The 25,388-nt window shown below is 45.4% G+C and overlaps 9 protein-coding genes across 9 annotated transcripts; 5 read left to right on the top strand and 4 right to left on the bottom strand.

The window, feature by feature from the left end:
* Window positions 1-670: 670 nt before the first annotated feature.
* On the top strand, window positions 671-4,231 carry PMC1 (calcium-transporting ATPase; the record flags this gene model as incomplete). Its single annotated transcript, XM_024857023.1, has 1 exon — window positions 671-4,231. One exon carries the CDS (start codon window positions 671-673, stop codon window positions 4,229-4,231), a length of 3,561 nt encoding a protein of 1,186 aa, XP_024714903.1.
* A 114-nt stretch (window positions 4,232-4,345) lies between these two features.
* On the bottom strand, window positions 4,346-5,080 carry C7M61_001620 (Golgi transport complex subunit; the record flags this gene model as incomplete). Its single annotated transcript, XM_024857022.1, has 1 exon — window positions 4,346-5,080. The coding sequence occupies one exon, from the start codon at window positions 5,078-5,080 to the stop codon at window positions 4,346-4,348; it is 735 nt and encodes a 244-aa protein (XP_024714902.1).
* Window positions 5,081-5,493: 413 nt separating this feature from the next.
* On the top strand, window positions 5,494-6,666 carry C7M61_001619 (WD40 repeat domain-containing protein; the record flags this gene model as incomplete). Its single annotated transcript, XM_024857021.1, has 1 exon — window positions 5,494-6,666. The coding sequence occupies one exon, from the start codon at window positions 5,494-5,496 to the stop codon at window positions 6,664-6,666; it is 1,173 nt and encodes a 390-aa protein (XP_024714901.1).
* A 68-nt stretch (window positions 6,667-6,734) lies between these two features.
* On the bottom strand, window positions 6,735-7,124 carry C7M61_001618 (uncharacterized protein; the record flags this gene model as incomplete). Its single annotated transcript, XM_024857020.1, has 1 exon — window positions 6,735-7,124. The coding sequence occupies one exon, from the start codon at window positions 7,122-7,124 to the stop codon at window positions 6,735-6,737; it is 390 nt and encodes a 129-aa protein (XP_024714900.1).
* Window positions 7,125-7,945: 821 nt separating this feature from the next.
* On the top strand, window positions 7,946-8,542 carry C7M61_001617 (uncharacterized protein; the record flags this gene model as incomplete). The annotated part of the gene is made up of 1 exon (XM_024857019.1): window positions 7,946-8,542. The coding sequence occupies one exon, from the start codon at window positions 7,946-7,948 to the stop codon at window positions 8,540-8,542; it is 597 nt and encodes a 198-aa protein (XP_024714899.1).
* Window positions 8,543-8,594: 52 nt separating this feature from the next.
* On the bottom strand, window positions 8,595-11,789 carry MET18 (Met18p; the record flags this gene model as incomplete). Its single annotated transcript, XM_024857018.1, has 1 exon — window positions 8,595-11,789. The coding sequence occupies one exon, from the start codon at window positions 11,787-11,789 to the stop codon at window positions 8,595-8,597; it is 3,195 nt and encodes a 1,064-aa protein (XP_024714898.1).
* A 902-nt stretch (window positions 11,790-12,691) lies between these two features.
* Window positions 12,692-20,977, top strand: CAS4 (Cas4p; the record flags this gene model as incomplete). Its single annotated transcript, XM_024857017.1, has 2 exons — window positions 12,692-16,671; window positions 17,026-20,977. The coding sequence occupies 2 exons, from the start codon at window positions 12,692-12,694 to the stop codon at window positions 20,975-20,977; spliced, it is 7,932 nt and encodes a 2,643-aa protein (XP_024714897.1).
* A 185-nt stretch (window positions 20,978-21,162) lies between these two features.
* On the top strand, window positions 21,163-22,146 carry C7M61_001614 (uncharacterized protein; the record flags this gene model as incomplete). Its single annotated transcript, XM_024857016.1, has 1 exon — window positions 21,163-22,146. The coding sequence occupies one exon, from the start codon at window positions 21,163-21,165 to the stop codon at window positions 22,144-22,146; it is 984 nt and encodes a 327-aa protein (XP_024714896.1).
* A 199-nt stretch (window positions 22,147-22,345) lies between these two features.
* C7M61_001613 (phosphatidate phosphatase) lies at window positions 22,346-24,184 on the bottom strand (the record flags this gene model as incomplete). Its single annotated transcript, XM_024857015.1, has 1 exon — window positions 22,346-24,184. The coding sequence occupies one exon, from the start codon at window positions 24,182-24,184 to the stop codon at window positions 22,346-22,348; it is 1,839 nt and encodes a 612-aa protein (XP_024714895.1).
* Window positions 24,185-25,388: the final 1,204 nt, after the last annotated feature.

Raw genomic sequence — 25,388 nt, 5'->3', positions numbered from 1 at the left:
TAGGGAAACCCGGGCTGCAAAGATGGAGCCGTACCATGCAAGTTGGCGCGGAAGGGCCTGTGAGCGATTTTACAATTCGGTTGGGACCGATTGCAATGTTGCTATCTAATCTAATGCAAGATTGCAAGGATCTTGAACGATTAATCGTACAGCACGGGCTCCTCCCAGTCCGCTCGTACGAAACCCACGCACCACCGCACTGTAACCGGGCAGATAACAACGAGGCGCAGCGTAGTTTCAGCTAGCCAGGTGACAGAAAAAAACGAGGTGACAGGTGCCAGAAGGCCTGCGAAACACCGAACCCGCCGCGCCAGTGCGACCGATGAAAAAAAATCTCATTCTAGGCACAAAGGGCAAAGAAAAATTTCTACGACACCACTGCCCTTGGCGCTGTCAATGACAGACAGTCAGCTCTCGAGACCTCAACCGCGGTCAACCAGCCTCTTTTTGTAAAATTCGCCCATCAATTGCCCATATTCGCTCGCCATTTTCTCCGTCCGTGCCAAGGGAGGCTGTGCGGAACGGCTTGCTGCCGGTCTGCCTACCTGCCTGCCTTCATCCTGCCCACCTGCTTTTTGCTCGCCTGCCTGGCGCCAGTGTGGCTCTGCAGTCGTTCTGCGCCTTATCAGCCTATATCTTATCCACGCTCGCCTTGGATCCAACAAACCCCATGTCTCTCCAAGTGCCCCAAGCTCACGACGATGAGCGATCGCTCACGTCAGTTCACTCGGACGAGCCTCTTCAGAATAGGCAGTTTCTGCTTTCGGTGGGAGACCTTTCCAGGCTCCATGATCCTAAGCTGTTGATCCATTTGCGCAGCTTGGGCGGCTCTCTGGCCCTAGCAGCGCTGCTCCACACAGATCTCAGTCGTGGTCTTGAAGCCTCAGACCTGACTTCTGCCAGACAAAATTTGTACGGTACCAATGTGCTCCCGACGCGTGCCGCCAAGGGCTTTTTCCAGCTCTGTTTCGAGGCCATGAAGGATAAGGTATTGATTGTCTTGACGGTCGCTGCTATTGTCTCCTTGGCTTTGGGCCTCTACGAGACGTTCGGTCATGAAACAATGTACGACGACGAGGGCATGCCATTGCCTAAGGTCGACTGGGTTGAGGGAGTGGCCATCATTGTCGCCGTGGTGATTGTGGTGGTTGTAGGCGCAGCCAATGACTACTCCAAAGAGCGCCAGTTCGCCAGACTCAACGCAAAGAAAGAGGACCGCGATGTTGTGGTTGTACGTGATGGTGTCCAGCGGATGGTTTCCATCTACGACCTTCTCGTGGGTGATCTTATCAGCTTGGCTACCGGAGACGTTGTCCCCGCTGATTCCTTACTTGTCTCAGGCGAGCTTGAATGTGACGAGCTGGCCCTCACAGGTGAACTGGAAACCGTCACTAAGAAACCCGCTGATGAATCTCTTGAATATTTTCAATCGGTACAGGCAGAATTCCCGGGTGAGGACATCGGCTCCACTGCAGTGAAGTTGAAAGATCCTTTCTTGATTTCCGGAAGCAAGATTCTCTCCGGCGTTGGCTACTCTATGGTCACCGCTGTGGGCAAGCACTCCATTCATGGCCGGACCATGGGCTCGCTCAACCAGGAGAACGGCGCCACGCCTTTGCAAGAGCGTTTGGACAACTTAGCTGAGGGAATTTCCAAATACGGTCTTTTGGCTGCTTTGGTTCTTTTTATCGTCTTATTTATCCGTTTTTGCGTCAACATTTCCGGTGACGGTCGTTTCAGTGACATCTCCAGTACTGAAAAGGGTAAAAAGTTTTTGGACATTCTCATCGTCGCTATCACCATTGTGGTGGTGGCGGTTCCTGAGGGTTTGCCTTTAGCAGTTACCCTTGCTTTGGCTTTTGCAACTACCAGAATGGCCCAGAACGGTAATCTTGTCCGTGTTTTGCGTTCGTGTGAAACCATGGGTGGAGCCACTACAGTTTGTTCCGACAAGACAGGTACTTTGACGGAAAACAAAATGAGAATCGTTACCGGTTACATTGACGAGGAGCATCGTTTCGACGACACTCATAATGCTGAGATGACCGCCATCGAGAGGTCGTCCGAAATGTTTGGAAAAGTTCCTCAACAAATCAAGGACGTCATCCTTCCAAACATCATTAGCAATTCTACTGCATTCGACAATCCTGACTATGACGAGGCTAAGGCCCTTAACGCTCGCATCAAGCCAAAGAAGCAAAACTTGATTGCACACCTCTTTTCCAACCAGAACGAGAAAAGACAAAGAGAGATCCAGCAAATGGGACTAGTGTCGGAGCCATACTTGGGTAACAAGACTGAGTCTGCTTTGTTGATCATGGCAAGGGAAAAATTGGATCAATTTACCAGTGTCCCACTAGACCAGCAGCGTGATATTAACTCGAAGGATATTGTGGATGTCATTCCATTCGAGAGTTCAAGGAAATGGTCGGGTATTGTAATGAAGACTCAGACCGGATACCGCCTTTACGCTAAGGGTGCAGCCGAAATTGTTTTCAAGAACTGTTCTCACCATTTGGATGCCGATGGCGCTTCAGAGGCAATGACCAGAACCGACAGAGACAATGTCCTCAACACTATCGATGGGTATGCGAACGATGCCTTGCGTGCCATTATCCTTGCTCACAAAGACTTTGTTGGCGTGGAGAGTTGGCCGCCTGTTGGAATGGAGGATCCCGAGCGTCAGAATCAGGCTAACCCTGAGATGCTCTTGGATATCAATGCTTCCCCACACGATTGCACCGATGCACTCACAATGGATATCTTGGTTGGTATTCAGGATCCACTTAAGGAGGGTGTTGGCGAGGCTGTCAAGCAGTGCAAGATCGCCGGTGTGAATGTCAAGATGGTCACCGGTGACAATTTGAACACCGCCAAGGCTATCTCCAGAGCTTGCAACATTCTCACCCCAGCTGATTCATCCAACCCCTACGCCTATATGGAGGGTCCAGCCTTCAGAGCTATGTCGGAGCAGGAAAGAACCAGAATTGCTCCGCACTTGCGTGTTTTGGCCAGATCTCAGCCTGAAGATAAAAGAATTCTCGTTGACACTTTGCGCAAGGCTGGTGAGGTTGTGGCTGTTACCGGTGATGGTACCAATGATGCTCCAGCTTTGAAATTGGCTGATATCGGTTTCTCCATGGGTATCAGTGGTACCGAGGTTGCTAGAGAGGCTTCCGATATTATTTTGATGACCGATGACTTCACAGATATTGTGCAAGCTATCAAATGGGGCCGTACTGTTGCTGAGTCTATCAAGAAGTTCATTCAGTTTCAATTGACAGTCAATATCACTGCTTGTGTTTTGACATTTGTCTCGGCTGTTGCTTCTTCGAATGGTGATTCTGTTTTGACGGCGGTGCAATTGTTGTGGGTCAATTTGATCATGGACACTTTAGCTGCTTTAGCTTTAGCGACTGACAAACCTGACGATGCCTTGCTCAACAGAAAGCCTGCGGGTAGAAGAATGCCATTGATTAGTGTCTCAATGTGGAAAATGATCATTGGGCAATCGATCAACCAGTTGGTCATTACCTTTATTTTACATTTTGCTGGTCATCAAATCTTCTTCGGCTCTCGTGATCTCACCAACCACGAGAACAAGCAATTGGATGCCATGACATTCAACACATTTGTTTGGTTACAGTTCTGGAAATTGTTTGTCACCAGAAAGTTGGATGAGTGTGATGACGTGAGAAACATCAGAGACAGAATCACAATGGAGAATTTGAACTTTTTCCAACACCTTTTCAGAAACTGGTACTTTGTTGTCATTGCACTTTTGATCGGAGGCTGTCAAGTTCTTATCATGTTTGTTGGTGGTGCAGCATTCAGTACCACTCATCAGACGCCTGCCATGTGGGCCACTGCAATCTTATGTGGTGTGCTCTCTATCCCAGTTGGTGCTGTTATCCGTATCATTCCAAATTATTGGATAGTCAAGATTTTCCCTACTCGCTTCGCCAAACAATTCTTTTACTACGCTGGATTCGAATGGATGAGCAAGAAGAATAGAAAGAAGCATGCTGAAAGAGATTTGGAAAAGGCTGAGGAAGATTCAAATGAAGACACCGAGCTTGGTGCCGAAGAGATAAAACAGGTTCCCGAAGACTCTGTGCAACAAGCAGGAGCTATTCAAGAAGGAACATCTTATCCAAAAGCCACTGATCTGACGACCCTAGACCCAAAGGCTGCTCCAGTTGAAACGACCGAAACCACGATCCGAAAGTAATCATTTTTGATGAAACTACCGCTCCTTTACTTCATTAACGACTTCATTTGCATGCTCGAGCATATCGAGCTCATGAGCTTCTGTATTATAGCATTTATACACGATAATTAACGTTCATTTTCTCTGAGTTTCTGAATCAAGTTTTGCGATAAATCTGCTGTAAGCTGGTCCAAATGCAGAGAATTGGTGGAAGACGGTGGCGAGCTTCCGAAGTTCCTCAATACTTGTCAAGGTTGCATCTAGCTCTTTCTGTGACTTTGAGCGTAGCTGGTTTTTGAGAGACTCGAACAATAAATTCAACAGGGTTTGGAACTGATCAATTGAAACCTGGGAAGGATCGTGGCCAAGCATGTCTCGAGCACTTTGAAGTACTTTCAATACCTGCTGTATGTTTCTTTTCACCTGTTTTAGTAGAATCAAAGACTCCACAGCCACCAGTTGTTCGCCAGAGTCCTTTTTTAGTTTTTCATTGGCGTCTGTAAGCTCTTCTTGTAGCGTGTCAACAGTATTATGTAAGGCAGACACGTAGTATTGTAGCCTAGTGTTGTCGTCAGTTGACTCCGTCTCAATCGCTGGTGCCAAATTCAGAGACAAAGTTTTGAGGTTATCGAACTTCAATGCCAAGTCGCGGGAGATCTCATTCGTTTGATAGTCTAGGTGAGTTATGACGTCCAGCAGCGTTGATGAAAGTCGAGCTAACAGCTGTTTGGAAAACTTGTTGTCTGAGCCAGTAATTGAGTGGAAAAGAGCATCCACATACGAAGTTGGATTGAAGTTGTCGTCGAAGAACATAGTGAGCGGGTCACTCTGGGCATCATTAGCCTCTCGTGATGCACTTTCAGATGCCATGGTCGATGTGATTGAGTTGTAGATCAGTATAGTGCGAACACTACAGCGAAGCTAGAAGTCTCTCTGCCTAATCTCTGCCAAATGCCAAAGATTTGATGCTGGTTTTGATAGAGGAATAAGACCTTAATTGTACTACCATTTCGGCTTCCCCTTACTGAAAAAATTGAAATTTTGATATTTATAAGTTCACAATTTGTTTCGGCATTCATCGATTTGGACAATTTTGCAGCAATTTGACAAATGCGCACATGAGTTTCAGAACCCAATAAATATGATTTACTGAAGATGGTGTTGAATCAAGAGGTTGTGATGTCATTTCATTCGAGGCTAGGCCACATGTTTTCAAATTCTGCAACAGCTTCTTAACTTAACATATCACTGTTCCCCGCGACTTCTCAGATCTAATCTTACCAATGCAACTCCTTACCGTTCAGAAGGAAGTTTTAGACATACTCAAGGAGGTTGAACTGGGTGAATCTCAGGAAGACAAGTTCTGGATAGCGACAAGGGAGTCATCAGATGAAGACCATCTGACCTACGGAGATGTTCAAGTTCTACAAGGATCAAAGGGGGCACTTCTAGAATGTGACAACTTCGCGGTGACAAAGAATGGCCTCAAATCGATCTTTATAGATCCACCAGGCAGGGTTTGTACTTTGCCCTCATTGAGCATTGACATCCGTCTGGTGCTGGCAGTGGCTCTAACCAAGTCCACACGAAACCTCATAGTTGGCACAGAACAGGGACATCTAAAAAGGTTTGATACTGAGAGCAAGAAAGAGACGAATGAGGTGAAAGATGCACATTTCTCGGCAATCAAGCTTTTGCGGACATTTCCATCCGATAAAGTGCTTCTTTCAGTGGGGGGCGACTTCCAGATCAAGCTTTGGGATATCGAACTTGCTGAGGATAAACCAGCAAGAACTTTCCGCCACCAACAAAAGGCGATCACTGATATTGCTCTCATAGGTTCCGGCAGGAATTTTGTCCTGACTTCTGAGGATGGTTCTACCGTCTTGTGGGAGTGTGGCTCTGGTCAAGTTGTGTCTACATTTTTAAGAATCGACAATCACAACGACCCTGCACTCTGTGTTGTTGTAAATGCCACCAAAGACCCCATCAATAGCTCCGATGTAGTCTCCGGTGAATGTCTATACGAGTGTGACGATAAGGTTATGTATGTGGGCTATCAATCGGGTATCATTCAAGAATTCCGCATAGCCAGTCATAGCCAGTCCAGTATCAAGTTCAAAGCAGACCATGCAGTGACAGCGTTGGTATCCGCCGATGAATCGACACTAGTGGCCGGGTATAGCGACGGAACAATTGTGGTGTGGGATATAGACGCACAGACTCCTATGCACAAGGAGGTTTTCAACCCCTCCTTCCTGATAAGTAACATGACGATCAAGAGCACCAAAACCTTAGTGTTCGACAATGGCCCTGAGCTGCTACTCACAATGGACTTGGAGAGCTACAAAGTGGGGCAGCTTGTCGGGCTCACAGAGGCCTTCGATGTGAAGCTGATCGCTGCCGTTGATCAAACGGTCGTCGTTGCCACAAGCGATGAAATCGCTCACTTTTAAATCCTACAGGATGTAATATAAGTTATCAAAACTTGATTCATATAAACTGAGTAGAACACCAGGCTCGCTTACAACTTGGACTTTGGTCTTGGGTCGATCTGCTTGAAGACGGACTCAATGGCGGTAGCCTTCATCATGTTACCCTTGACCTTCAACTTACCGTTCATGAAAAGCTTCTGGCCGTTAGCCTTACCGTTGGCCAACTTGACGAAGTCAGCGTCCTTCAACAACAACTGGACGTCAGACTTTGGAACAGAGTCAACCTTGGCGATGGTACCCTCCTTCTTGAGGTCCAAAACCCAGGATTGGTCCTTGCCCTCCTTGTTCTTCAAGGTGATGACAATGACAGCCTTGACACCGCCAATAGCCTTCTTCTTAAGCTCAGGGTCCTGCAAACCGTCGTACAATTCCTTGAGGAATGGGGAAGAGTTAAATCCATCAGCAGTAGGGTCAGACATTATGCAATAAATATAATATGTATTGGTTGTAGAAAAAGTAAGATTGAGGCCGCGGGGGTGGCCCACTATATATGCAATTTGTCCACCGTCTTTCACATGGTCCGGTGCCTCGGTTGCTATGTGCACTTTTCAAATGGGCTTCTCCACAAAAACCGTCACCGCGCCAGCACACCACAGCTCGTGCTCTAACTGGTAAATCTCTTTGCGCTATTTCCGGCCGTTGGCTTCACATGTCCGAAATGACATTTACGGTGCTTTACAATTTTGTAGTGATAGAGGTGCCCTTCATTTGGCATTACGCTGGATCTTGTGTTACTACTGATTGGCGAGAGCGCACATGACAGACAGCTATAGGGAGATAGGAATTAAGCGTGGGGACGTCAGCCAATTATCTCATACTAATTTTTCACATTGTTGGTGTTTCGGAAATCCTCAATGTCACCTGTCGCTTACGCCCGATATGATTTTTTCATGGCCTTAAAATCACACCGTTACTAAATCCAGCCTCACGCCCTCGCGCCTGGCGACCTCGGTGAAAGATAGCTTCTCCACTTTTTACAATTTTCACGCACTCGCACTTGAGCCCTCCGGGGCTCCTGGTGCACGGATGTGCCTGTAGTAGAGCCGCTCAGCTGATGAAGCCCTCCCTACTTCGAAATTGAAATTGAGCCTTGCGGGATCAAGGTATTTGTGAACGACTTGAAAAAGGCGATCTTTTGATGCCATTTTCAGTGGTTATTGTAAACCCGTACACCAACCAACATCGCCTCACCCTGCACTACTCATCGCTAAGTGCTCTGTGGACAGGACTAGCACTACCCATGTCCTTCAAATCCGCCAGTTCCAGAGCCAAGGCAAAGGCCACGGTTAATAAACTATTTGACGATGTTCTTCCTGGCGCCAGTATTGTGCCTCTGAAAAAAGTCCATACCTCGACTGCCAGCGATTTCGCCCTGGAGGCTAGAAAGAGCCGTCTCTCTAAAGGTGAGGTGAGAAAGCAGAACAAGGCAGAAAGAGCCAAACAGAATAAGGCGATCAATAAAAGACTAGAAAAGGACAAAAAGTTTCAGAAACTTGTGAAATATAATGTCATTAAGGGCCACAAGGGCGCAGCCGCTAGTATGACGCCAGAGGAAGAGAAATACTTGAAGAAGCTCGTCAAGAAGAACTCCAATGCCTTGAAACGTTCCGCCGATATCAATGATCCCGATGTTGAGGATGAGATCATGTCTCTTCAACGAGAGATCATCGCCATGCGTGACGAAAAGCACGACAGATCCAGGGATCGCAAGCTCGATGCTAAATTACTGGCTTTCAATGACAAAATTAAGTCTGGAACGCTCTCTTACCCTGGCCTCACCCCTGGTTTGGCGCCAGTGGGTTTGGAGGATGACTCAGATGAGTCTGATGACGAATAATGGTTATTTTTGGTGTATCTGGTCTATAATAGAATACTTATTGCATGGTTAGCTAACGACCCAATTCGTAGAGCACCTGGCGAACGTCGCATGCCTTTTTTCTAACACTTCTCTTTTTGTCGTCTAAGCAAACCCGAAGCTTGTCTCTCGTTGATGCTTGGTATTTCACGACTTGCGGAAGCTCCACGCTATTAAAAATACCTTCGAGACACTCAAGCGCGAGGTATCTGATCTGCTCGTCGTTCACTAGCTTCTTACCAGAGACGATCTTAGTAGTGCTCAAATCAACGAGCTTGGTGACAAGACTATCGATGTTTTCGGAAATGAGGTCTGGTGTCTCTGTAATGATGACTTTAAAAGTGTCCAACGAAGCTTTCAAGACCACCGCGCTTTCGATGCTCAACCCGTTGAGCACTAACGGGAACACATCTCTCAAGTGTGGCTTCAAAACCTTGGGTGATATATTGCTGATTATGATGGCCAACGTGCCCAACAAAACTTCCTTCTTTTCATCACCTTGTGTATCCTGGAACCTCTCAAGCACTCTTCCCAAGATGTTTTCGAATATTTGTTGCTTGTAAAGAAGCTTCACATTCAAATTGGAAACTCCAGACACAATCTTCAGCTTACTGTTCTCTGGGTTCATGAAAACATCCAAATCAGCCATTAGGATGCTGAAGCATCTAGATGTTTGTTTGCTGTGAGCTGTGTCATCTGAGCGGAAAACCTCGTCCAACAACTCATTGAGATATTTGGAGCCCACTTGGTCAGCTCTCATGATCAAGCCCTTGAGTATCCAGGTGGCAATCTCCAATGAATTCTCATTGCCCTGAAAGTTGGCGAACAACTTTTGAAGAATGCTGCCATTAGTTTCATCGTTCTGTGGAGTGAATTTGTTCACAAGGATTGCAATCAATTGTAAGTAACCCATTCTCACAAACTCATCAGCAGCCGATGAGGTGTTATGAATGCATTGATCAATCTTGTCATGTACATTAGAAGGAAGCTGGCAACTCTTGTCAATTTTTGCGAGGATATGCTTAAGGATGGAAACCTTTGGCGTTGGTTCTGTGAAAACATTTAAAAGACCACCTCCAACTTCTGCTTCTCCGCAAAATTTTTTCAAAATCTCATCAAGGACGTCTTGTTGCTTTGACTTCTCAGTGTAACGTGTCACAAGACCAAGGAGTTGACCACTCAATTCAAGAATGGCAGCATCATCACTTGACTTGGCTATGATGAGGTCTAAGAATCTCGGATTGAAATTCTTATTCCAAGTGTTTGACATGAAAGGCTTGACCGATTGCGTCTGATTGAACGAGCTAATGAGACAATCAATTATGCTGCCCAACTGCTCTTTGTCGCAATTATCGAACTCAATCTTATTAAGAAGTCTGATTGATAAGACTTCGAGTACTCTGTAGTTGACGCATAGCTTTCTGATAATTGTCAAAATATTCGAGTCCGAGATGTTGTCCAAGAGAGTTGGTAAAACTATCTCAATAACACAACCAACGTTGGCGTTGATCTTCTCATCTGAGCCTTCGGTCATAAGATGCACTATGCCGCTGACAATTTCTGTAAGGAAGATATCTTTTTCCCATCCGCTGTTCCCAGAATCCACAAAATCAATCAAATTATCGTTGAGCCAACCAAGAATGAGCTGCACCTCATTGATGGCAAGAAAATCATCGAGCAGAATCAACTTGACTAGTTGTTGTGTAATTTTGCATTTGAGTGTTTTGTCTAGTTTGGATGATGTTTGAAGAAGCTGACCCAAGAAGATCAACAAATGGTCTTTGTAATCCAATAGATGAGTTGGCTGATTGAGCTCCAAGTTCGCTGTAAAAACAAAACCGAGATTGTCAATAAGATCTCTCTGACGAGCGACAGTAAGTGAAATATCGATCTCCATATCATCATCAGCTTTTTCCTCGTCTTGAAGATCGCTTCTCACGTACTTACCCCATACACCGAAAGAGAAGAAGAAGTCAACGAAACTGTTGTACACCGGGACGGAGACACTTCCAAGGGCACATATAAGGAGAACTGACTGCTTGACAGTTTTAGTGTCCTCAGATTCAAGGTTTGACTTGAGATCGTTTTTGACGGTTTCCACCAAAGACTCAACAGACTCTTGTGAGCTAGATAATCTTTCAGCCACGACACTCAACGTCTTGAGTGTCAAAATGAGTGTTTTGTTGTCATCACTATCATCAATCATCTCGTATTGAGGTGGGATTATATTGGAAGCCTGGGGCTGGAATATCAGCACGTCATTATGCAATATTTCAAATTTGAGAGCGTCCCAAATTGTCACCCAATACTGCTCGACGGTCGCTGCTTCGTAATTCTGCACAGACAAAAGAAGAGTCTGGAGAACATCATTTCTGACAGATGGATTCGTTGAGGTAAGCTTCTCAAAGAGTGATGGGAATGTATCTTGTGCAAATTGACTTTGCGATGCTATCGTCTTCCGCAATTCTTTCTTCAAGTCAGCAGCAGTGATCTTATAAGGGTCATTAGCTGGGGGTGAGAAAGATATTGGGAAGTAGCAAAAGCAAACGTCGAACAAGTCTGTGAGTAGTTGATCATGAGTCAGGTTTGTAGTTCTATCCTGGAATTGAAACTTCTCATTGATGGCAACGTTGAGTCTGAATGACATGAGCAAATTCCTGGGATCTTTCTCTCCGGAAGCGACATGCACGAATGCTTTAGTGAAAGCTTCCAGGAACTCTGGATTAGTGAAGATGGTCTCGCTATGCAGATTGAATAAAGTCTGAAGAAGATTGAATCCTTCATAACGTACTTTGGCCAAATGTTTCCGAGGCTCATACGCATCTGTGATAGCTGTGGTTAAAGTGATTAGGTTGTCATTGACTCTAGGTAAGAACTTCTTAAACTGCACCAACGAAGTTAAGGCACCAAGGATGTGGACTGTAAGTTTTTCATCTTCAAACTTCTTCACCAAGAACTGTAACAAAACGTTCACGTCTTGGTTTGTCAAACGTACAGTGGTTTTCAGCAAATCAAGGGTCACGCTTAAACAGTTGAGTGCATAGCTTCTAGTAGTAGGATCATCTGAGGTAAGAGTGGGACCTAAAACCTGAATGAACTGAAGCAAAGTCAAGGTTCCCAGGGCGAGCCTTTCTGAAATTTTCTGAGGTGCTTCATTGGAAACTTCGCCAGAAGCAACCGATGCTATGAACTGGTGCACAAGCGTTGCAGTATCGTCAGAAGCAGCCATAGTGTGGTCTATCTAATCTTGACGGGCATTAGGCATGTCGATCTGGTGTGCGCACGTCCTATAGACTACTCAGTCAGAGCGAATGGAAAAGATAAGGGTAATATAGATTTTTGCAAGAATATGCAGAATGATCCTAATGGGAATATACAATTGTTGGGTCGGTTTTGCCATAATAGCCTGGTTCAACTAATTGTTGTGATTTGGGTTTATTAGAAACGAATATAACCTAATTTCGCCATTAGTGATTTGCTGCAGAGGCAAAATGCTAATTAGAAACCCTCATTTATCACACCTTGCATTATATGCCAATGTATTATGCTGTACAGCAGGAATGATGGCCGCGGGTATGTGAATGCACAATTGCACTATTTGCACAAGTCGGGTTAAGCCCCGATGTAGCATAGGCGTATGCTATAAGCCCAAGCCGGCAAAAAATTGGTCTGGATCGATCAATTTCCCTCTGGAAAGTTTGTTTGAAGAATACGAGTATCAATTGAATGTTCCTTGAGCCGAGGTATACAGGCTTTTCAAATTACGATGTCCACCCAAGGTCCATAAACTGGTCGGTTCACAAGTTTTAAATCCAGTGCTATCACATCTCGCTTTAGTAACCCATTGTGCCTAGGGCCGTCCCTTCAATTCGCGTAAAACAATAGTAAACGCTTGTTCTTCAAATCCTAGCTCCGCACTCCTTTTCGAACCAATACGCGTAGAAGCATTTTATGATTTCTTCTTTATTCGTGGAAAGCTCTATCTTCTCTCCATTTTGTCTTTTTGTCTTTAACTTATCAGGTGCGGCCGAGTGAACCTGCCTTGATTCAGTGCGACACCTCTGATCAGAACCAAACATCACCTACATAGCGAGGTAAAGACCTCACATTACACCACAACACGGTGAAAGCATGATTGAAATTCCAACGCTCGAAGAGCTGGGACATTCGAGACAAGAACTCAAACAGCTAGAGCAGCAGTACGATCGCTTGTCTCTCTCTGAGAGTTTGAGGCCTGATAATGGCACCCTTCGAGGGTCCATCCCTGAAGAAGAGATTCCTCAGACACCCAGTCAAGCAAATGGCGATTATCCCGAGACACCCAACCAGGGACATCTTCAGGCAGCCCCCGAATTGGACGAAAATATAGACAATGGGTTTCCAGAGCATATAGAAGCTAGTCATAGCTTTCAATTTGGGGTCGCCACCCCAACACCACTCGGGCCTGCTTTTGATTATGATCCGGAGCTGCCTGTGGTTTCTGCCCCACAGCTTGTCAATACGCAAATGTCCCCCTTGCCCTCAGATCAGTACTTCCTGAGTAAGTACCAAAAACAAGCCGAACAATTACATTCCGAAGATACCATATACGAGAACACTGATGCATTTATGATCCACCCCAGCTCACAAGCACCATTCGATGAAACTGAGGAGTCAGACACTTCCCTCGATAATCAGAATCATGAAGTGCAAACGTCCACGCTAGAGCGCACAGTTTCCCAAATGACGCCGATACGCCCGCCCAGAGGCAGAGCAGCATCTGCACTGGGTCCGCATCCTCTACGAAAGATGGTTGCATCGTCACCGGAAAATGACATCAATGCTGAAGCTCACATGGAAAGTGTGAGTGACTTTGAGGCGCTAGACGAGTTCGATACCTCGGGACAATTCAATCGATTACCCTCCTCCAACTCAATGGGATTGGCACACTCACAGCTGCAAACGCTACATACTCCACAACCACCTCAGGGACATAATTATGTTGAGCCATCTCCTCAGCTCCCACCTCCGCTTTCAGCAAAGTCACTGAAGCTTGCAATTTCCCAAAGAGAAGAGTTCTCTCAGATGCGCAGAATTATGGCCACAGAGCAAAAGACACCCGCGGAGTACACCCTTCATATCGTTTTCACTCAGTTCGTCCGTCACGCTGAGCGCAAGTTGAATTTGTGCCTTGAATACCCTCTCCTGGAGGAACCACCCATTCTAGAGCTCTTGGGCCAAGGCTCTGACGCCAACTTTGATAACATTGTTTCTGCGCTTGGTTATATTGCAAAGCGTAAATCGAAGCCTGTGATTGACTCTGTGATGTTCTGGAGGAAATCCAAGAGTGAAGTAGCTGCAATGGCAGCCTCAGAGGTGGAAAAGATTTACTCCGTGGCGCAAGGTGACTTGGCAAGAATTGCTTCATCAGTAAGCAACTCAAGTAAACCTTCTCAACCATCCGTTCTGCCGAAGGCATCGAAGCCTCGTGGCAAGCGAAGTCTTTCACTAATGCATACGAAAAGTTTGTCCAAGTTGACTCACAAGAGAAACAACTCCGCATCTGTGGTGTCAACCACATCTAACGACCGAAAAAAATCTCTTGATGTGCCGGACACAGAGTCACTGGAGTACTCCCGACAGCGAAAGTATTACGATGAGCAGATCTCCCAGGCTCGCGACACAGCTGTTCAAGCAGAAAGAAAATCGCTAGCATCCATCTACATTTTATGCCGGGTATTGATCGAAGTGGTCAAGCAGGCCTCCTATGAAGCGGTTGGCGACGATTTGGGTGGAAAGCTCGAGGAAATTGTCTACACCCAATTGCGTACCACAGACCCTGTAACCACAAGAGAATCATTTGTGCGTCTGGCAAACTGGAATTTGTTCGCCGAACTTTTGGGCTACATGTCCGAGAAGCGCTTTTTGAGTGTGAGTGACCGCTTCATTGCAGATTTGGAGAAGGTCCCAACTACTGTCAAGCAAGCGGACGAGCCTAATATCAAACTTCTCGTTCACGGCATGAAGCATCTCAAACTTTCCATCTACCCTCTAGAAAAGTTCGAGGAGAGCGCAGAATTTCTTCAATCGATCACCAAATTCTTTTCTGCATCTCAAAATCACGGTGTCCTTATCGCATACGCCAAGGTATTGAGCAACCTTTTACTTCCATTGGCAACGCTGCTCACAGCGGAAGCAAATCACCCACTATGGGTTGAGACGACCACGAAAATCTTCAACAAAGCCGTTTTGTTGTGCAATTATTCCTCATTAAGAGCAACAAATGGTGCACCACCCCTGATTCCGTCGACAGTATCGACAGAGGAGATCACTGCATCAACCAATGATTGGGCTACATCTGTCGAATTGATGACCTCTGCTTTATGTGTCTCTTCCAAGGAGCTCTTTGCCAAACACTGGTTCGAGGTCATAAAAACTAATGCCGCCAAACTTAAGCCGAAGAGCGACGTCGCAGACAAAACAAAGTTGATGATTTGCGCATCTAGACTCCTTTGGGTTTACATGAATCGTCTTCCCGACACACTCAATAACACTATTGAGCGTCTAGACAGCTTCTTTCAGTTCTTGTTTTTCGGCCCTCAAGTATCTGGCAAGAAGCAATGGATCGTCTTAGATAGTGGGTTGATTAACGCTTTGTCAGAGGTTATAAGAATTGTTGGCTTCCATCATTTTAATTATGTCTTGGATAACGTGATTTTGAAGTTATTGAATAGCAGTTTCAACGGTCTGAGCTTGGAGAATGCTTCATCAGAGAAGCTTATTTTGGTCATAGAGTCCTACATGCTTTGTTTGAAGGATTCAAAGCTGGGCGATAAACCCAGCTTTCCTACCGACAAAGTATTCCAAGAGGAATTTGCTTTGCAGTTTTCGTCTACCGATCATAGCAGAAAGAACAACAAGATTTCAATCTCTGACGAGCAGATGAGCGAGCTTCGGAGATGGAACAAATTCATGTTTGACTTCAAGAACATCAAAAATTTCGAGACTCACGAAGACATTTGTCGGACAATTGCTGTTTTGTTCAAACTTCTCGATAACCGCTGCGGAATGACCGGGTGGACTAGTTCACAAGGACCAGCATCGTTGGGTAACAGTGTTAAATCATCGTTTTCAAACTTGCCGTTTGGATTAGATTTCTCTTATCAAAGCTCCAGAGATGCTTTCAAAGATTTGTTTGCCGCAACCATTAACGCGTGTCCATGGTCGATCATCCCTCTTGCAAGCGAGAAGGGTGGCTCTGGCATTGGAATCACCTTCAAAGCTTGCGCCGAAATTCTCATCAGAAATAGCATCCACTACAATACTCAAATTGCCAATGCGTCAGTCAACGCATTATTGAAGCTAGCTTCACGGAAAAATGCTGGTGAATTGATTGCCACGTTTGGTAAAGTTGCATTCCGGCTTACCGAGAAGCCTGGCCCACTGTACGATTCTGACTACTTCAATTCCGAGGAATTCTTAAGATTATTGAGAATTTATGTTGAGCTTTTGAGGTGTTGGTCTATGCAATTTTCGCCAGAGACCGAACATTTTACAGCCCAAGAAAGCGGAGAGAACGAGCTTATGAACAATGACGTTCTCAATGATCTCTATCAAATCAACTACAAGGCACCAGACTTGACAAACTTGGACATCCCTACCACCAAATGGAAGCCTTCTGAGGAGCTTGAATGGAAGAATATCGTTACTGTTATAGAAGAGGTTGAAGGAAATGGTCTCTTTTTCCTATGTTCACAAGACAGCCATGTCAGGGCATTGTCTCTTTCAATTTTGAGAATTGTTGAACAGTTTGACCAATCGTTATACAATCTTACTGACAGAAAAAGAGAACCCACGCCTGGCTCCAACGGTTCCGTGAAGGGCCACTCTCGCAATTCCTCAAAGTATGTGGCAGACGAAGGAACAAGGTTGATCCATGTTCTCGAAGATGTGGATCTTATGAGTCTTTTGAAACCACTAAAGCGCGACTTGAGTGTACCCGAGCGCACTAGACTCTCAAAAATCAAGGCCAAGAAGGGACTATTAGCCAAATTCGCTTCTTCGGACCATGGTATCGATAGTACCATTTGGTTCAGAATTTATCCAAGATTGCTAGACATATTCTTTGAAAGGTGTCCTATGCCGGTTGCAATGTGTCGTTCGATAGTTTGCGTGAGACTCGTGCAAATGCATGAGTTGGTTCTTGACTTTTCGGATAACTTCAAAAACTACACATCGTCACTTTTTACCCGCAACTCAACGTCAACACCTCCAGAGATTCTCATCAATCAATGGAAGCTCTATCTTATTTTTGCGTGCTGCTCCTTGACAAGTACGAATGACCAAAAGATTTCGTTTCCATCCCAGCCAACCCATGGCCATAAAAAACTGATGACAATGTACATTCAGCACCAAAAGATAACTAGCGCAAAATCAGTCTTCCGTATGGTGCTACCACTACTCCGATCCCTACAACCAATGATCAGAGAAGCTGTTATTGCAGGCTTGAGCTCAATCAACATTAACATATTTAAGACACTCGCTGAGAACCTACCAGAATCAATGAATGACTGGAATTCTGACGTTTTAAGGAGAGATGTCGCGGAGGATCGGGTTCGAATTGAAACTGTTCATATTCTTAGCATCATTACCAGCAGATTCAAATCGAATAGTCTTCTTTATGATGATGAGAATACGGTTGAAAACCTTGTTTCGATTATCAAAAACGTGAAGGCATTCTTGTCACTTACCGCAGTTCAAACACTGCCTGAATATCAACGTTTGCGGTGTTACTTTGCTGCACTACTTGAAAATGTTTTTGTCGGATTGAATGAAAAGCTGGACCTCAATACCTGGCTTCCATTCGAGGCGCGTATCGGGTGCTTCAACTACCTCAAGGAATGGTGTGGGTTTGGCGATTCAAAAGATGTTCTTGAAGAAAGAACTCAAATAATGAAGCAAGCTGCACAGCAATCGAAAGAGCCCGCTACAGCTGTGGGTCTTCTTGAGATCGATATCAAAGCATTACAAATTTCTGCCTTGAGCTGCATGGCAACAATATGTTCTGGAGCGTTGAAGCAGTCACTCATAGTTCCTGGAAAGACAGCTGTTCTTTCATTTGATATCAAAAGTGTGATGAACTGGGTGCACGAGATAATTAATTCTCCTAACGAGCGTGTGCAAGAGATGGGCAAGTCGGCTCTCACGAACATCATGGATATCAACATCAATAGTGACGACATCTATGACGAGGTTTTGCGGCAGTGCTACAATCTGGAGAATTCTTCCAAGGTCAAAGAGGTGTACTATACAAATTTAGTGACTTCTTTCCTCAATCATCGTGATATTGACAAGATGCCATACGACTTGTTCTGTCTCTCAACTTTTTTGGTCGGTACAGAGAGCTACCAAACCCGTGTATCAGCGATTGAATGCTTGAAGTCCATTGAGAGTCGCTTCCTCAACACGACGACAGCAGACTATTTCACTGAGAGTGTGTGTTGTACGACTATGGTGGTCTACAAAAAGGTTCTTTTCGAGATTTCCGTGAAACTTGCGTCTCTCCATTCCAAAGACTCTTTCACTTACATCAGTTATTTGACTAAATATTTCAACTTGGTCGATAATTCTACCAGAAGAGACATTTTGGCTTGCTTACTTCCTTGGGTTCAAACCGTCGAACTCAAGTACAAAGTCAAAGAAGAAGATGCAGCTGAGTCAACGGGACCCCAGTCCTCATCTCAACCTTTCAACAATGAAATTGACGCTCCCTCTCTAATGGTCCTCAATAACTTGTTCGAAATCACCGTCAAGTTCAGCAAAAAGATCAGTAATGAAGTCGAGGCCTTGTGGGTTGCTTTAGGTACGAAGCAAAGTAATTTCGACATCATTGTGGAATATATCATGAGAAATTGTCTTGAGAGGAGAAATTCAAGCTTTGTTTCGTACTCGAGGCAAATCATTGCATATTTGGTTTATTCACAACCTGACTCTTCGGTCATCATTGGGAAAATGATTGACAACTTGCAACCGAAAGCAATGGTTCCACATCCATTATCCCAAGCAGCATCAAAGACAGCAGACCTTGTTGAAGGTTTCCCTTATACGGCGAACTTGACAGAATTGCTCTCTCACAATTCGAAGGAATCGGCATTTTCGCTCGGGCAATTGTCAATGGTGTTCTTGGTGGATTTGTTCAGATCCAATAACGAGATGATCATTCCACATTTACCTTTACTATTACATGTTTGCTTCTCCTTACTTGATCATTACTTTTATGTCGTGCAAGAACAGGCTGCTTCATTATTGATCCATTTGGTGCATTCGATTGCACCAACCAGTCCAAAATCAGCTCAAACTATTGATATCTTGAGACAGAAAGATCACTTGAAGTATCTTTGGGTATACGATGACCTCAACAACGATAAGAAAGGAGGAATCACACCTAGAAACATGGACACGCTTGTTAGAAAAATACTTGAGATATTTGCACCCTCCGTTCCTAACTTGCAGGCTGACTGGAGCCGTGTCTCACTAAAATGGGCTACCACTTGTGCTGTGCGTCATATTGCTTGTCGATCGTTCCAGATCTTTAGATCGCTTTTGACGTTTCTCGATCAAACGATGCTCAAAGATATGTTGCATAGATTATCTAACACAATTGCTGACGAATCTTGCGATATCCAGGGATTTGCCATGCAGATATTGATGACCTTGAACGCTATTACTGCGGAGCTAGATTCTGAGAACCTCATTGATTTCCCTCAACTTTTCTGGTCGAGTGTTGCATGTCTTTCCACGATACACGAGCACGAATTTATCGAGACAATATCAACCATGTCTAAGTTTGTATCGAAGATCGACCTTGATGCGCCAGACACCATTTCATGCCTCATCTCCACATTCCCACCGAAATGGGAGGGTAAGTTTGAAGGGTTGCAACAAATCGTCATGGTAGGGTTGAGATCGTCCGTCGCCTGGGAGCCTACGATAAAGTTTTTGGATAAACTCAACCATTTGAAAGATAGTGAAATTATTGGCTCTGGTGACCATCGTCTTTTTGTTGCAGTTATTGCCAACTTGCCGAGATTTCTTCATGCCCTAGGGGAGCAAAACATCACTCCTGAAATCGAGAAGGCTTGTAACCTCATTGGGGAGATGGCTGCGACATGCAACAAGCCGGCCCTAGCGAGGATATTGAATTCGCTTGCAAAGTCCAGGTTTAGGTCGAAGAAAGATTTCTTGGTGCAAACAATATCTACTTTGAAGGTTAGTTTCTTCCCGGAGTACGAAGCTCAAACATTGGTTCTTTTGCTCAGCTTGCTCTCGAACCAGATTCCATGGATGAAGCTCGAAACATTGAACATATTGAAGCACACCTTCCCGCTCGTCGACTTGCTGAAGGACGAGTTTGTTGGTGTAGGAGCAGACCTCATTTCTCCATTATTGAGACTTCTCCTTACAGAGTACGCTGAACCAGCGCTTGAGGTGCTTGATGAAGCCGTCGTGATTTCTGGATCGCAGCTTGATAAGGACATTTTGAGAATGAGTTTGGGTAACTCATCCATGAAGAAGGAATATGAGCAGACAGCTACGTTGTTTGGATTTCCAGACGAGAGTGGGTGGGCAATTCCCATGCCTGCGGTCACAGCTGCCAGTACAAGGAACAACATCCATGCTGTATTTGAAACCTGCAATGAGAGTATGACAGTTGACGAGAAGCAGAAAGATTTCGCCAACGAAGAGATCGAGTTCTTGATGGAAGACTACTACGAGCCGGAGCCCGATCATGCAGATGCTGCATCCACAGCCAACGAGGTACCTGGTGCCACACTTAGTAATATGTGGGCCGCTTTAGATGACTTCGATTCGTTCTTTACGAAAGACACGGAGCAAAGGGCTCAGATTGTTTCAAGCATGGCTACGAATGGCAGAAACTTCTCTGGCAAAAACGCGGCCTACCACGCTCACTCGGCATCCATTGACACCAAGGAAAGCAATAATAGTGACTTGACATCACCAATTGACTCAGCGCCACATGTCTATGACAAGAAGGCTCTTGTTATCTTGAACAGAAGTTTGGCAAGAACACAATCCAATACCTCATTCAAGAGCAGCTTGGCAGATACTTTCGGCAGTCCTAGTGCTTACGGACCACTGGAAAATCCTGGCACTCGTAAGTCTTACATTCCCTTCAGGAGCAGCAGAGTTGCTAAAAAGCAGGACTCTTTCACGACTCCCAAGATGAACCCAGGAACACCCTCGTTCGAGCAGCCAGGCCTGAGCTCTGCGAAGACTCTCAAAGGCAGTCCGTCCCTTTCACTCCATCACACAAAGACAGGAGGGTCTCTGGATGCTGTCAATGACATACCCAAGCTAGAGTCTACTACTCGGTTGGACAATCTTCTTGGTGGAGGTCGTAAAAGGAACAGAAAATAGGCGACCCAGCCCTTTTCTTAACTCTATAGCCAGTGTGTATGCAGAATTTTGCACCCATTATTCGAGCTCGTGACTGAACATTGTAGTTCCTGTGTCTATGGATCCATGCGAAAAGCAATAGCGGAAAGCATTACAGGAAAAAAAAACCTTGAAAAGATCGTAAATTGAAGTTTCTACAGTGAAAAATGCCCCCTAAGAAGCAACAAGGACCCGACAAGGCTAAACAAAAAGCCAAGGCGAAAGCTGCGGAGGATAAGGGCTTCGGCATGAAGAATAAGAATAAGTCGAAGAAGGTCCAGCAGCAAATCAACCAGATGAAAAGTGGAGTTGATGGTGGATTGGCAAAGAAGAAGGAAGCCGAGGCCAAAAGAAAAGCCGAAGAGAAGAAGGCTGCTGAACAGGCCAAGAAGGAGGCTGCTGCTTTGTTCGGAGTCCAACAACAGAAGGTTCCATTTGGCGTTGATCCAAAGTCCATCTTGTGTGAGTTTTTCAAGAATGGTGTGTGCAGCAAAGGAAACAAGTGTAAGTTTTCCCACGATATCAATGTTGGACGTAAGGATGCTAAGAAAGATTTGTATACCGATGCAAGAGCCGAGAAAGAGGCTGATACCATGGACAACTGGGATGAAGAGAAGTTACGAAAAGTCATTTTGTCGAAGCACGGCAACCCCAAGACAAGTACTGACAAGGTCTGCAAGTATTTTATCGACGCTGTCGAGAACGACAAGTACGGTTGGTTCTGGGTCTGTCCTAATGGTGGTACCGAGTGTATGTATAAGCATGCCTTACCTCCAGGATTCGTGTTGAAGACCAAGGAGCAGAAAAAGCTAGAAAGATTGGCGAAGGAGTCCGAACCAGAGATCACTTTGGAGGAGTTTATCGACTTGGAAAGAGGAAAGATGGACAAATCCAAGTTCACACCGATCACCTTGAAAACATTCACCGAGTGGAAGAAGAAGCAGTTGGAGAAGAAGGCCGAGAAGAACAAAGAACAAGGCAAGAGAGCTCAGACCGGAAGAGAGATTTTGCAAAAGAAATTTGCAGACAAATACTACACGGAAGAAGGTGGAGAGGAGAACGAGATGGACTTGTCTTCCTTCAAGCTGGCCTTGCCTGAAGATGACAAGTTTAAGGATTACGGTGATGGTACAAACGCCGACTTCAGCTAGTTCTGAAGCTCGGTTTGATAGAAGAGGAAGAATGGAACGCTGGCTCAGCGCGAGTGACGTTGTCATTTACATTATCATTACTTGATACGCATTGGGGAATTGTGCTGCCTTCACAGGACCCCACGACACATACATAATGGCCGTTTCGTTCAGATACGGTCTGGGCGAGTACATAATGGACGATCAAAAGTAATATTCTCTATTGTATTCCTTTACCGAGGAAGGTCAAGGTCTCTTGGAAGAACCTTTCGTCTTGGTCTTCGAAAAATGCAATATCGACTCCAGCGCCATCTAGTGTCTCAAGAGCTCTCGAGAGACGTTGTAGCCACATCCCGCCTTTCTTGTCGTATTCTTCGAGCTCATAGTAACTACTGACATCGTGGATTCGAAGGAGACTCAACTGCTCGTCGACGTCATATTCTTTAACAGGAGGTGATGTTCTTCTTCTTGGAAGAGGGGGTGGAGTAGCTCCACGCTGCTCGGAGATATGTTCATGCAAAATCTGTGTATCTGATTGACCGCCACACTTTCTCTCCGGTAAAGGAGGTGCTTTTGGAATACTCGAGCCTTTCAAAGCACTAGGCTTTTTAGGGATCAGAGGTGGTTGTTTTTTCAATGGTTTGGGAGACTCACTCCTTGGAGAGTCTTCAGTAAGATCAATCAAGTCTGCAGTTGATGCTTCAGGAGACTTCTTGTTGGAGCTCTTGGTTGCCTGCTTTGATTTCCACACATCGAGAAGTCGCCTCATCTCTTTCAAAATATTGCCGTCATCGACATCTGACAATGAGTCTTCAACGACACGAATGTATATGCTTTTGACTTGGCCCGGATATGTCTCAGCAAGATCAACATAGGCCTCAAAGTCATGTTCACCTGAGTCACCCACGCAAATAAACTGCTTTTCTGGGAAATCATTGAGAATTCTCGAGAGTGACGTCTTCTTTCTGGAGCTGGATGGCTCCATGAGTGAAGATATGATGTTTCCAGTGTACTGTTTCAAATGAAATGAGCCAGGTGGGAGGTTCACCAGATGAAAGTACTCATGAATTGTTGCGAAAAGCTGCCAAGGGGAGTTGGACACGTAATGAAAGGTGGCATTAAAGCGGTGCTTGATCTCATTGAACCAATTGACCACCGGCTTGATCTCCCACGAGTCGACTTCACCGAGAAGCAACCTCCTCATGAGCTCTCTCTTGTCTCCAATGACACCGGTAAGCTTCACGGTGTCATCAATATCACTGATGATACCATAACCTTTGTAGTCCACAAGATGAATCTCTTGGAATGCACAGACAGTCTCGTCGATCTTACTTGTTACCAGAACGACTGAGGGCTGATAGGGCACCTCAAGTTCAGCGCTAAAGTGTCCATTAGGGTCCGTGACAACCGACACTTGCCGTAGTTCCAGATGATCCAGAGCATCAGCTCCAACCACTATGGCAAGGCCTGCGTTGGGGATCGAACGTGCTAAGAAAGACGAAAGACGGCTTTTGAGACGAGCATCGAAATCACGCAGTTGAGGCGAGGCAGAGCTAGCACCTGAAGCACCCGAGCCCGTCGTGGATATAGAAGCGTTATCAGAATCATCTTGTTCCGATGGCGAGGCGACATCTTGAGACAAGGAGGGATCATGCTCGAGCCGATCAACGGCCACCTGAGCGGAATCGTCATTGGAACGAGTGACTTGTTTGGCCAAAGACAATACCAAACGATTTTTTCTAGACATCGTTCCCGGGCACCACATCCAGCCACGTACGGTGATGATGTAATGATCACTAACCCTTCTCGTATACGAGGGATATAGCGTGAACTGGGTACTCTTGGGTAATGCAGCCACCATTCCGTACTCATCGTACTCAATGGATCTTGATCCGATACCTGAGGCAAACAGGGATACAGAGGTAGTTATTTTTGGAATGTAAGTGTCTCTTGTCGCTCTAGCGAGGCCAAGGAGTCGTTGCCTTCTGCTGGTGGGTGCTGGCGATGATGAAGGGGAATAATTAGACCCATTTGAGCTTGGTCGGTTTTGTTCGGACATTTTGGGAAAACGGAGGCTCCAAGGGCCACGGGTCTTTAAAGCACGGTAGTCTGTGTAGAAGTTCTTGATGAAGCGTAACGAGGAACGGCTGGAGCGAGGACGAAAGAAGCGGTTGATGAAAGCAGCGGGTGATCGGAGGCGAGAGCGAAGGCCCGGCCTGATATTTTTTAAGTTTCGGGGTTTCAATTTGGATGTTTCGCCTCCAGGGCTTTCCTCATATAGTGATCACTTGAGGTAAGTGGAGCAGAGGTTGCGGGATTGAGAGTAGCCGTTAGATGTCGGTTTACAGCTGCAGGGCGTACGAGACAGGACGATGTGAAATGGGAACAGCGTGACAAAAAGATTTGCATCAGGTTTTTTTTTGATGGAGTTTGATTGGATACAATTTCTTGGCTTTCTGGATGAGATTTATCGGTTTTTCGACGAGAAAAGCGTTTTTCGTGGTGTAGGATTGTACTAGGCTGCAGAGAGAATATGTAGGGTCTTTCGAGTTGCATGCCGTTTGACCACAAAATGCCTAACCACCTCGGTCTTTTTTGATGACCGATCATTTTACTAATTGAAGACCCCAAAAGGAGTGTTTTACAAAGTGCTAAACAAAAAGATAAAAAAAGAAGGTCAATGAGATGGAGGGTGGTAAACTGGTTGAGAAGTACCACATGAATCCTAGATAGGAGTGTCAGACCAAAATGCTCAAAGAGAAGCTGCTTTTATGAAAAGCCAGTTGTTCAGTCATGTAACAGCTATTTTGCTTTTTATTGTGTTTAAGATTGCCTGTTTTTGGCCATCTTCATGAGGTACCATCTACAGCCTCTTCCGGACTCGGAGCTTTGGCTGCGAAAAACACTGAGGCTGAGATCACAGCTACACACACCGAAGATGCTAGTTTGCACGCACAAAGTCATGATATTAAGCTAGTGGACCAAAAGGAAATAATAGAAAAGAAAGTAAAGCAGCAGTTCAAGTTCCCTTATTTGGAAACAAAGCGGTCGGTCATACCTTGCTTCACAAGACATATGAGGCAACTGATAAGATTTATCACGGGAGCTAGAGTAACTGTTCCCTCTTATCATATCGAATCATCGAAAACATTTTATTCAACATTCGTACCGTCCGCCACCTCTTCCTCACAAGGTTCCCCTAATCTGATTTTGCAGAATCTTCTATCGTCTTGGCTCGGATTCATACACTACCGCACCCCGGA

This window comes from Candidozyma pseudohaemuli, assembly GCF_003013735.1.
Source record: "Candidozyma pseudohaemuli strain B12108 chromosome Unknown scaffold00002, whole genome shotgun sequence".
Taxonomy (NCBI): Eukaryota; Fungi; Ascomycota; class Pichiomycetes; order Serinales; family Metschnikowiaceae; genus Candidozyma; species Candidozyma pseudohaemuli.
The sequence above is the reverse complement of the archived record's forward strand: the minus strand, read 5'-3'. Positions and strand labels throughout refer to the sequence as shown.